The sequence below is a fragment of the Hypanus sabinus genome, chromosome X2 (assembly GCF_030144855.1).
Source record: "Hypanus sabinus isolate sHypSab1 chromosome X2, sHypSab1.hap1, whole genome shotgun sequence".
Taxonomy (NCBI): domain Eukaryota; kingdom Metazoa; phylum Chordata; class Chondrichthyes; order Myliobatiformes; family Dasyatidae; genus Hypanus; species Hypanus sabinus.
Genome location: NC_082739.1, coordinates 44,725,356 through 44,738,722, shown reverse-complemented (window position 1 = coordinate 44,738,722; position 13,367 = coordinate 44,725,356). Strand labels below are relative to the sequence as shown.

General features: G+C 37.5%; 1 protein-coding gene across 1 annotated transcript in view; it reads left to right on the top strand.

Annotated features, from left to right (window-relative positions):
- The window catches only part of LOC132385317 (cytotoxic and regulatory T-cell molecule), a 30,389-nt gene extending 28,467 nt beyond the window's left edge, over nt 1-1,922 (top strand). The window contains exon 12 of the mRNA XM_059957337.1: nt 1,632-1,922. Coding sequence (XP_059813320.1) covers nt 1,632-1,738 — 107 coding nt within the window. The 3' untranslated portion in view covers nt 1,739-1,922. The remainder of the gene's footprint in view (nt 1-1,631) is intronic.
- The last annotated feature ends 11,445 nt before the right edge of the window (nt 1,923-13,367 follow it).

Sequence of the window (13,367 nt, the reverse complement as noted above, 5' to 3'; positions counted from 1 at the left end):
CCACAGTAAGTTGCCTGTTTAAATCCAACTTCAAGCTTGCAATCAATGAAGAGGAAAGTTATGACATTGTCATAGCTCAGGCAAAACCTGACTCTGCCTGACAGTACATAGAGTGGGGCACAGATATCTTGATTGGGTCATGAGCTAGAGAAATGCAGTCAAGACCATTTGAAAGGACAGATGCCGAACTTTACTCCATTGAACTCCATACCCTAAGTCACAGGAACTGTGCCATTGTGTGATTAGAGTATGGGGATCATACTAGCTAACACTCTAGTGAATGGCAATGCTTGGAAATGACACAATTTCTTCAGTGCAGACTTCTCAAGATACGCCAAACACAGAAATGTCACATTGCTTTTCAACAATTATAATGTGCTTCCAGCAAAGTCTAAGAGAATGGAAGATTAGCAAGAGCTGAGGTGATACATGATCATTGTAATCAATTATGAGGCATTGAGGATCAAATGCCTATAATAAGTGCCTGTAATTCATTTCTTAAAACAAGCCTGTAATCTCGCAGCTGCCACCACCACTACAGAGCACCACTATCTTTATCTTTATTGCCCCCTTAGAAACTCCCACTATACCTGGAGGCGGGGAAGGGTTCACAAAGTATCACCCACTTTGGGAACCACTGCCCTTGATGCATTGACTGTATCAACTAAAGGAAGCAAGTAACCCCCATTTCCTTATCAGCCTTGACAGGGAAAATGATGATGCCATCACTTTCTATAACACATCTGGTCAGGCACAGGAGACTTCTGTAACACCAGCTATTAAGAGTCTGCATTCAATTCAATTAAAAAAATAGAATTGGTGTGTCACACTTATTGAATTATTGAATTTCTGGGAGACGCATGTCAAAACACTCCAGCTGGCACTATATCAACAGAAAACATTGTGCTAATTCCTATGTTCAGCTGACAATTCTGTATCAGGATCTCACAAAACTGCTCAAAATGGGAATGTGCATGAAGCAAATTAAGGTTTCATGTATTTCATTTTTAAGCATAAGTGTGACTTGAATTAGGTGAATTTCAAAAGATTGCACCATTTTCCTCTCCATAGTCACACTTATGAAATCTTGTCCAAATGCCCAAAAGTTGATCTGTGAATAAACCACTGACTGTTATATGACTAGATTCCCCCTTTTAAACCGTTCTTTGCATTGTTCCATCAGATTAAAGCTCAAATATTGACTGATCTGGGGATCACTAGGGAGCACTGAGATAATGAAAGGTGTAGGGACAATTTGAGATGCTGAACCTAAATAAAACTGAACTTGTAGCTTCAGTTTACTACAACCCTTCTTCCACAAGCCTGTCACTGTTCGTGCAATAAACTAATGCTAACTCCATTTACCACTATCATCTGGCTTCAGATGACTAATAGAACCACTTTAATATTTGCTAAATCTAATTGGTAAGAGCAGGACTTGTCCTGGAATATAAACTACTGCAGGTGTGGGGAGGGATACAACATTAAAATGAAAGGTCTTCATCTCTTTCCAGCATTTTCTAATTTTTAAGATTTCTATCATCATGTTTTTGTCGTTGTCATTTTTCTGCTGAAATTATCATGATTGTTAAACATACAGCTCACAGTATATGATTTATTTTTCTTTACAGAGTCTGCTCTTCAACCACAATATATAATCCATATAAATCCAGAGGAACAAATTAAAGAATGCTCTGATGATACATGTGAAGATCATATAAAAGAGAGCACAGTTTAAGTTGCTTGATGAAAATGCAAAACATCAACTTTGTTTTTTTATTGCACTTATTTCAGTGTAAATTTTAGAAAAATTTTGTAATATAAAAACCCAACCAGTTAATTGAATGGGGATTAGAAATACTTCTTTAAATATTCTTTACAAACTGTGAAATATACTGTATATGTGTTTAACAATTTTTAAACATGAATTGCACATATATTTATTGCTATTTGCACATTAAATACAAATAAAAGTGTTTTTTTCTGTTTTTTAAAATGTCTTATTTTCATTTCACACTATGTCTAATGTTGGAAATCATCCTATGTGGATGTGTGAGGATATATGTGTACTGTATATGTTTGTCTCTGTGTTTATTTATTGTTTGATTGATGCAGCACAAACAGGCCCTTCCAGCCCTTTCACCAGTGCCAACCAGCAACCAGTCACACTGGGGACTCTGACAGCAAAATATTGTAAAATGTACTGGAAGTGGGGATCTCACTACATCCACTTCAGGCTTGCACATTTTGAAGAACAGGCTCTTCACCCTGCAGTACTGCAATGAATAATAATCCTTCATCAACATCATTAAATGGGATGTTTGAAAGAAAGAGGTGACACTGGAAGAAAGATAAATAGTAATCAGTCTGAGAAAACAATGCAGGAATAGTGGCATGGGACACATGGGGGAAGAGAGGGACTGAGAACAGATGAAAGGATGTTTACTCTACTCTGATGAAAGAGAGGAAACATTAGGGGAATGTGGTCGAAAATCAACAGGAGTATTGACGTCTCATTAATGTAAATATTCTGTTCGTCACTTTTCACTTGGTCAGGAAGTGACTGGCTCAAACTCGACTCCATAAACATCAGCACAAAGTCTGGATTAATGTCCCACTGTGGTGCAAAGGCGATGCTGCAGGGTCTTGCAAATAGAAAAAGTTAAACTTTCCAGCTAAGTGACTGTAAATTTCACCAGAGATCTTTTAAAATTAGGAGTTCATCTTGAATTCCTGTTCAAAGCTCAGTGCAGAAAATGTCCTATGTGTTAGTACTTTTGTGAAGCTGAGGAACTACCAATGCTGATGTTAAACAGATAAGCTTCACTCTGTTATATATTATTGTTGAAATTGCAGGGGCCCTGGCAGATATATTTAAAATTGCGGTATCCACAGGTGAGGTGCCGGAGGATTGGAGGATAGCTCATGTTGTTCTGATGTTTAAAAAAGGCTCTAAAAGTAATCCGGGAAATTATAGGCCGATAAGTTTGACATCTGTAGTAGATAAATTATTGGAGATAATAAGAGCTAGGATAAGAGATAAATACTAAGAGATAGGAACTACAAGTATTTGGATAGTCAAGGACGTATTAGGGAGAGTCAACGTGGCTTTGTGCATGGTAGGTCATGTTTAACCAATCTATTAGAGTTTTTTGAGGAAGTTACCAGGATAGTGGATGAAGGGAAGGCAGTGGATGTTGTATACATGGACTTCAGTAAGGCCTTTGACAAGGTCCTGCATGGGAGGTTAGTTAGGAAGATTCAGTCACTGGGTATACATGGAGAGGTAGTAAATTGGATTAGACATTGGCTCAATGGGAGAAGTCAGAGAGTGGTAGTGGGGGTTTGCTACTCTGAGTGGAGGGCTGTGACTAGTGGTGTGCCACAGGGATCAGTGCTGGGTCCATTGTTATTTATCATCTGTATCAATGATCTGGATGATAATGTGTGAAATTGGATCCACAAATTTGTTGATGATACAAAGATTGGAGGTGTAGTGGACAGTGAGGAAGGTTTTCAAAGCTTGCAGAGGGATCTGGGCCAGCTGGAAAAATGGGCTGAAAAATGGCAGATGGAGTTTAATACAGACAAATGTGTCCTTTGGAAGGACAAACCAAAGTAGAACATACAAGGTAAATGGTAGGACACTGAGGAGTGCAGTAGAACAGAGGGATCTGGCAATACAGATACTAAATTCCCTAAAAGTTGCATCACAGGTAGATGGGGTAGTAAAGAGAGCTTTTGGTACATTGGCCTTTATAAATCAAAGTATTGAGTATAAGAGTTGGAATGTTATGGTGAGGTTGTATAAGGCATTAGTGAAGCTGAATTTGGAGTATTGTGTGCAGTTTTGGTCACCGAATTACAGGAAGGATATTAATAAGATTGAAAGAGTGCAGAGAAGGTTTACAAGGATGTTGCCGGGACTTGAGAAACTGAGTTACAGAGAAAGGTTGAAAAGGTTAGGACTTTATTCCCTGGAGCGTAGAAGAATGAGGGGAGTCTTCATAGAGGTATATAACATTATGATGGGTATAGGTAGAGTGAATGCAAGCAGGCTTTTTCCACTGAGGCTAGGGGAGAAAAAAACCAGAGGACATGGTGAAGGGGGAATGTTTAAAGGGAACATTAGTAGGGGAGGCTTCTTCACCCAAGGAGTGGTGGGAGTGTGGACTGAGCTGCCAGATGAAGTTGTAAATGCAGGCTCACTTATAACAAATAAGAAAAACGTGGACAGGTACATGGATGAGAGGTGTATGGAGGGATATGGGCCAGGTGCAGGTCAATGGGACTAGGCAGAAAAATGGTTCGGCACAGCCAAGAAGGGCCAAAAGGCCTGTTTCTGTGCTGTAATGTTCTATGGTTTTATCTTCTATATCCGACATTAAAACAGTCATTAAACGTCAAGAACTAACTGATGGCTCGTAAAATATCTTGGGACATCATGAAGGGATTAAACGAATGTGAATCACTCCACTCCAATCCAAAATATATGAATGTGAATCAATCCCGTCCATTCCATATTTATATGAAATGAAAACACATTCCTACATTTCATTTTAATATGAAAAGGAATCATTCCCCTCCGTTCCATATTTATATCAAAGGGAATCACTCCCCACCATTCCATATTTATAAGAAAGGGAATCACTCCCCTCTGTTCCATATTTCCATGAATGAGAATCACACCACTTCATTCCATATTTCTATGAATGGGAAACAATCCCCACCGTTCCATATCTATATGAATGGGAATCACTTACCTCAGTTCCATATTTTATATGAAATGGAATCACACCCCTCCATTCCATATTTATAGGATAGGGAATCATTCCCGTCTGTTCCATATTTATACAGATTTATATGAAAGTGAATCACTCTCCTCCATTCCATATTTATAGGATAGGGAATCATTCCCGTCTGTTCCATATTTATACAGATTTATATGAAAGTGAATCACTCTCCTCCATTCCATATTTATATGAAAGGGAATGACAACACTCTATTCCATATTTATATGAAAGTGAATCACTCTCCTCCATTCCATATTTAGATACATGGAAATTACTCCCCTCCATTCCATATTTATATGAATGGGAATCACTCCCCTCCATTCCATATTTTTTTTTAATTTTTTTTATTAGTTTTTCAAAACATTTTACAAATTAAAAACCCCAAATCCCAATGAGGACCATTAAAACAGTGCAAAATTAAGCATACAATAACAATATACTACAAAGGAAGAGAATCCATTCCATATTTAAATAAATGGAAATCACTCCCCCTTATTCCATACTTATATGAATGGGAATCACACCCCTCTGTTCCATATTTATATCAATGGGAATCACTTCCCTCCATTTCATATTTATATGCAAGTGAATCACTCCCTTCCATTCCATATTTATGTGAATGGGAATCACTCCCCTTATTCCATATTTATATGAAAGTAAATCACTCCCCTCTATTCCATATTTATATGAAAGGGAATCATTTCTCTCCATTCCATATTTATATGAAAAGGAATCACTTCTCTCCATTCCATATTTATACCAATGGGAATCGCTTTCCTCCATCCCATGTTTATATGAAAGTGAATCACTCCCCTACGTTCCATATTTATATGATTGGGAATCGCTTTCCTCCATTCCATATTTTATATGAATGGGAATCACTCCCTTCTGTTCCATATTTATATGAAAGGGAATCATTCCCGTCTGTTCCATATTTATATGAAAGGGAATCATTCCCGTCTGTTCCATATTTATATGAAAGGGAATCACACCCCTCCATTCCATATTTATATGAAAGGGAATCATTCCCGTCTGTTCCATATTTATATGAAAGGGAATCACACCCCTCCATTCCATATTTATATGAATGCAAATTGCATCCCTCTGTTCCACATTTATCTGAATGTGAATCACTCCCCTCTATTCCATATTTATATGAAAGGGAATCATTCCCCTCCGTTCCATATCTATATGAATGGGAATTACTTTCCATATTTATATCAATGGGAATCACTTCCCTCCATTCCATATTTATATCAAAGGGAATCACTCCCTTCTGTTCCATATTTATATGAAAGGTAATCACTTCTCTCCGTTCCATATTTATATGAATGTGAATCGCTCCTCTCCATTCCATACTTATATGAATGAGATTCACTCCCCTCTGTTTCATATTTATATGAATGAGATTCACTCCCCTCCCCTCCATTCCATATTTTGACGGATGAAAAAATTCAGAGGGCTATGGGGAAGAGAAAGGTCAGAATGATTTTGGAGTAGATTAAATGGTTAGCATACATCAAAATTGTAAAGTGTGGCACTGTTCTATTCTTCAAAATATCTTCCCGTAATTTGTCTACCCCTAACTGGGCTGAAATTATCTCAATTACCCCTGCTGAACTTCTTAAATAGTGGCTGGGAGGTGAACCACTGATTACAACTGGAAATAGAAAAGGTGTGTCAAATGTTATGATAGTCATGGGAGATTTTAACATGCAGGCCAGTTGGGAAAATTAGGTTGGTAATGGATCTCAAGAGAGTGAGTTTGTTGAATGCCAAAGAGATGGTTTTTTCGAGCAGTTTATCATTGAGTCTACTAGGGGATCAGCTATACTGGATTGGGTGTTATGTAATGAACCAGGTTAGATTTGGGAGCTTAAGGTAACTTGAAATGTGTTCAACTTGAAATTTGATAGGGAGAAAGTAAAGTCTGATGTAGCAGTGTTTCAGTGGAGTCAGGGAAAGTACAGTGGTTTGAGAGAGGAGCTGACCAAGGTAAATTGGAAGGAGCTGCTGGCAGGGATGACAGCAGAGCAGCAATGGTGTGTGTTTCTGGGGGAAATGAGGAAGGTGTAGGACACGTGTATTCCAGAAATGAAGAAATACTCAAATGGTAAAATAGTACAACCATGGCTCACAAGGGAAGTCAAAGCTGTTGTAAAGGCAAAAGAAAGGGCATACAACAAAGCAAAAATTAGTGTAGTGTAGTCCTTCACTACAGGAAGGATGTGGAAACTATTGAAAGGGTGCAGAGGAGATTTACAAGGATGTTGCCTGGATTGGGGAGCATGCCTTGTGAAAACAGGATGAATAAACTCAGCCTTTTCTCCTTGGAGCGATGGAGGATGAGAGGTGACCTGATAGAGGTGTATAAGATCGCGTAGATCGCGTTGATCGCATAGATAGTCAAAGGCTTTTTCCCAAGGCTGAAATGGCTGCCACAAGAGGGCACAGGCTTTTGGTGCTTGGGAGCAGGTAAAGAGGAGATGTCAGAGGTAAGTTTTTTTACGTAGAGAGTAGTGAGTGCGTGGAATGGGCTGCCAGCAACGGTGGTGGAGGCGGTTACGATGGGGTCTTTTAAGAGACTTTTGGTTAGGTACATGGAACTTAGAAAAATAGTCATTTCTAAGGTAGGGACATGTTCGGCACAATTTTGTGGTCCGAAGGGCCTGTATTGTGCTGTAGGTTTTTTATGTTTCTAAAAATTAGTGGGAAGATAGAGGATTGGGAAGTCTTCAAAAACCTACAGAGAGCAACTAAAAAAGTTATTAGAAGGGAAAAGATGAAATATGAAGGCAAGCTAGCAAATAATATCAAATTGGATAGTTCTTTCAAGTATGTTAAAAATAAAAGAAATGAGAGTGGATATAGGACCGCTAGAAAATGAGGCAGGAAAAATAATAATGGGGGACAAGGAGATGGCACGGAGCAACCACTCCCCGCTGAACATCGACGGCTCCTCGGTAGAGATTGTAAAGAGCACCAAATTTCGTGTTGTTCACCTGACGGAGAATCTCACCTGGTCCCTCAACACCAGCTCCATAGCAAAGAAAGCCCAGCAGCGTCTCTACTTTTAGCGAAGGCTGAGGAAAGTCTATCTCCCCCCCCCCCCATCCTCATCACATACTACAGGGGTTGTATTGAGAGCATCCTTTTTTCTTTCTTTTTACAATATTTTTGTTCAGAAGAAAAAAAAAACAAGATTTACAGAGTGCAACACATAGATACATCTCAACATAAATTGTGTACATTCATATATTGTAATAAAATTGATCAAAATGTTATAGCATATCACATAAAGGTATACCACTCTGTAATCAAAAATTTAAAGATAGGTCATACATCATAAAATAAATTTTTTATATAAAAAAAAGTCAACCCCCTACCAACTACCAAAGAAAAAAGCTGATGGATGATAATGGATAAATTAGAAAAAAAACCATATTCGCTTAAGAAGAGAATATAAAAATATACATAAAAGTCTGTGCACTGTTAAACTTTATAAATTGGAAAAGTAATTTAGGAAAGGTCCCCAGCTATCATAAAAAGATTGTTTTGAATTTAAGACTGAGCAGTGGATCTTTTCTAAATTTAAATAAGACATAATATCACGTAGCCATTGAAAATGTGTAGGAGGGGTAGACTCCTTCCATTTAAGCAAGATTGCTCTTCTTGCTAAAAGAGAGGTAAAAACTAAAACCTGTAGGTTAGGAGTATTTAAAGTTATATCTTCATTTGCAATAATACCAAACAAGGCAGTAAGGGGGTTTGGGTCAAACTGGACCCTAAAAAGTTGTGAGAAGGTATGGAATACTTCCCACCAAAACTTTTCAAATTTAGGGCAAAACCAAAACATATGAATTAAAGAGGCATCAGCAAAGTTGCATTTATTTCAAAGTGGAGAAACGTTCAGATAAAAACTGGACAGCTCCTGTTTAGAAATGTAAGCTCTATGAACCACTTTAAATTGTAGAAGAGAATGATGAGCACAGAAAGATGATTTATTAATCTGTTTAAGAATTTTATTCCATCTTTCATCATAAATCTGACAATTTAGGTCATCCTCCCAAGCTTTTTTTATTTTATCTAAAAAAAATCTTGTCTAGAATCAATCAACAAGTTATAGATACCGGTAATAGAACCATTAACAAAAGGTTTTAAATTTAAAATATTGTCCAGGAAATTTTTATCAGGACCTATAGGAAAAGTAGCTAATTGGAAACTAATTCAAATAAGAAATCTCTAATTTGAAGGTATCTGTAAAAATGTGTTTTTGGGAGTGCAAATTTAGTTGACAATTGGTCAAATGAAGCAAGAGATCCTGAGATAAAAAGATCCCAAAAACACTTAATACCTAGTTCATCCCAATCCTTAAAGACTTTGTCAGTCATGGAAGGGATAAAAAAAATAATTAAGGAGAATGGAAGATGATAATGAAAAATTCGCTAAACCAAAAAATTTTCTAAATTGAGACCAGATCCTTAAAGTTTGCTTAACAATTATATTATCTGTTGTTTTATTTGCTGAAAAAGAGTATGATCCAAGAAGAGAGACAATAGAGAAATTTTTTACAGACTTAACTTCTAAAGAGACCCATGATGGGCAATCTTTACGATAAATATAATAGGGTCAAAAAGTAATATTCCTTATATTGGCAGCCCAATAGTAAAACCTAAAATTGGGTAGGGCTAATCTACCCATCTCTTTATTTCTTTGTAGGTAAACTTTTATAGGCAAGCTTGTCTATTATTCCAAATATAAGATGTTAAAATTGAATCGAAAGAATCAAAGTAGGTCTTAGGAATAAAAATAGGTAAAGCCTGAAAAAGATACAAAAATTTAGGAAGAATCTTCAATTTAATTGAATTAATTCAGCCAATTAGGGATAAAGAAAGAGGAAACCATTTAGAAAGTGTTTTTTTCACATAATTCAATAAGGGGTTGAAGTTTTCTTTAAATAAATTCTTGAAGTTTTTAGTAATTGTTACACCTAGATATGTAAATTGACTTGTAACAACTTGGAACAGAAATTTGGCATTTGATGACATTAGGTAATTTAAAGGAAATAGCTCACTTTTATGTAAGTTCAGCTTATATCCTGAAAAAAAAAACTAAACTGGGAAATTAAAGAAAGAACCGAAGGTAAAGAAGTTTCGGTGTTAGAGATAAAAAGTAAAATATCATCAGCATATAATGAAATTTTATGAGTCATACCTTCCCTTAGTATACCAGAAATGTCCTTAGATTCTCAAAATGCTAAGGGTTCTATAGCTAAAGCAAAAAGTAAAGGACTACGAGGGCAACCTTGTCTAGTTCCCCGCTGTAATTTAAAGGGTTTAGAAATTTGAGTGTTAGTAATAACCTGAGTGGTAGAAGACAAGTAAATTAATTTAACCCAACAGATAAAATTAGGCCCAAAATTAAATTTTTCTAAGGTCTTAAAAAGATAATTCCACTCAATCTTATCGAAGGCTTTTTCTGCATCTAAGGATAATATACACTCTGATATTTTTTAGATGGTGAATATATCACATTCAATAACCAATGTATATTAAAATATGAGTTACAATTTTTAATGAATCCTGTCTGGTCATGTGATATAATAGATGGTAAAATATTTTCAAGTCTTCGAGCTAAGATTTTGGATAAAATTTTTGCATCAACATTTAATAAAGAAATTGGTCTATATGAAGAACATTCAGCTGGATTTTTGTTTTTTTTTAAGAATAAGAGAAATAAAAACTTCATAAAAAGATTGAGGGAGTTTACCTGATTTAAAGGACTCTGATAAAACAGATGATAAATAAGCGTTAAGTGACGTAGTGAAAGTTTTATAAAACTCCCCAGGAAAGCCATCAGGTCCTGGGGTCTTACCAGAATGTAAAGCACGTATAGCCTCAGCCACTTCTTCATTGGAAATAGGCTGATCTAACTGTGTTAGGCTATCAGCAGACAATGTAGGAATGTTGATATTACTGAAAAAAGCATTCATATAGGTATCATCTGAAGAAGAGTCAGACTGATACAACTTAAGGTAAAAGTCTTTAAATATGTTGTTAATTTCAGAATGGTCAGATAATGGTACCATTATCTTTAAAAATTTCTGCGATTTGATGATTAACTGTAGAAGATTTTAAGCGATTGGCTAATAAACTACCTGTTCTATCCCCGTGAATATAAAATTGAGTTTTATCTCTCAACAGCTGTCGTTCAATTGGGTAAGTCAGCAGAAGATTATACTTGGATTGGATTTCAATCCGCTTATTATATATACTTGGATCTGGAGATAGAGCACATTTTCAATCAAGATCTTTTAATATCGCTGCTAGGTCAAACCTTTCTTTGTCAGCTTTTCTCTTTATATAGGTAGAGTAAGAGATAATTTCTCCACAAATATATGCTTTAAAAGTATCCCAGACCGTAGCACCAGCAGTATCTCCTTTAAAATTTTCTTTAAAGAAAAAAGTAATATGAGCATCCTGAGCAGCTGCATCACTGCCTGGTTCGGAAATTGCACCATCTTGGATTGCAAGACACTGCAGCGGATAGTGAGGTCAGCTGAGAAGAACATTAGGGTCTCTCTTCCTGCTATCATGGACATTTACACTACACGCTGCATCCCAAAGGAAGCAGCATTATGAAGGACCCCATGCACCCCTCATACAATCTCTTCTCCCTCCTGCCATCCGGGAAAAGGCTCCAAACCATTCGGGTTCTCACGACCAGACTACGTAACAGTTTCTTCCCCCAAGCTGTCAGACTCTTCAGTATCCAAAGCCTGGACTGACACCTTGCCCTACTGTCCTGTTTATTATTTATTGTAAATACCTGCACTTTTTTGTGCACTTTATGCAGTCCTGTGTAGGTCTGTAGTTTAGTGTAGCTTCCTGTGTTTATTTTAATAACATAATTCAGTCTAGTTTTTTTTACTGTGTTATTTAACACCATGGTCCTAAAAAACATTGTCTCATTTTTACTATGCACTGTACCAGCAGTTATGGTCGAAATGACAATAAAAGTGACTTGACCTGACTTGAATGAGTATTTTGCATCATTGTTCATTGTAGAGGACGCTACCTGTATGCCTGATGTTGTAGTGTGTGAAGGAAGAAAAGTGGGTCAAGTCGAGTCACTTTTATTGTCATTTCAACCATAACTGCTGGTACAGTGCATAGTAAAAATGAGACAACGTTTTTCAGGACGATGGTGTTACATGACACAGTACAAAAACTAGACTTAACTACTATTACAAGAGCAAAGGTGCTCAAAAAGCTGAAAGACCTAAAGGTACATAAGTCACCCAGCTCAAAGGAACTGCACCAAATGGTTCTGAAAAAGGTAGCATTAGAGATTGTGGTGGCATTAGAAATAATCTTTCAAAAATCATTGGACACTGGCATAGTACTGGAAGTCTGGAAAATTGCAAATATCACTCCACTCTTTAAGAAAGGAGGAAGGTAGCGGAAAGGAAATTATAGACCAGTTAGTCTGACCTCAGTGGTTGGGAAGATGTTAGAGTCAATTGTTAAGGATGAGGTGATGGAGTACTTGGTGACACAGGACAAGATAGTACAAAGTCAGTATGGTTTCCTTCAGGGAAAACCCTGCCTGATGAACTTGTTGGAATTCTTTGAGATTACAAGTAGGATAGATAAAGGGGATGCAGGGGATGTTGTGTATTTGGACTTTCAGAAGGCCGTTGACAAGGTGCCACACATGAGGCTGCTTACCAAGTTAAGAGCCCGTGGTACTACAGGAAAATTAATAACATCGAAACATAGAAGACAGGTGCAGGAGTAGGCCATTCGGCCCTTTGAGCCTGCACCACCATTCAGTATGATCATGGCTGATCATCCAACTCAGACCCCTGTACCTGCTTTCTCTCCATACCCCCGATCCCTTTACCACAAGGGCCATATCTAACTTCCTCTTAAGTATAGCCAATGAACCAGCCTCAACTGTTTCCTGGGGCAGAGCATTCCACAAATTCACCACTCTCTGTGTGAAGAAGTTTTTCCTCATCTCGGTCTTAAAAGGCTTCCCCTTTATCCTTAAACTGTGACCCCTTGTTCTGGACTTCCCCAGCATCGGAAACAATCTTCCTGCATCTAGCCTGTCCAATCCCTTTAGAATTTTATATGTTTCAATAAGATCCCCACTCAGTCTTCTAAATTCCAGTGAGTACAAGCCTAGTCGATCCAGTCTTTCTTCGATCCAGTCTTGCCATCCCAGGAATCAATCTGGTGAACCTTCTTTGTACTCCCTCAAAGGCAAGAATGGCTTTCCTCAGATTAGGGGACCAAAACTGCACCCAATACTCTAACATACCATTTGCCTTTTTCACCGCCTTTTTTTGCTTTTTTGCATGCCCACCGTCAAAGACTGGTGTACAATGACACCCAGGTCTCGTTTCACCTCCCCTTTTCCTAATCAGCCACCATTCAGATAATAATCTGTTCTCCTGTTCTTGCAACCAAAGTGGATAACCTCACATTTATCCACATTAACTTGCATCTGCCATGAATTTGCCCACTCACCTAACCTATCCAAGTCACCCTGCATCCTCCTAGCATC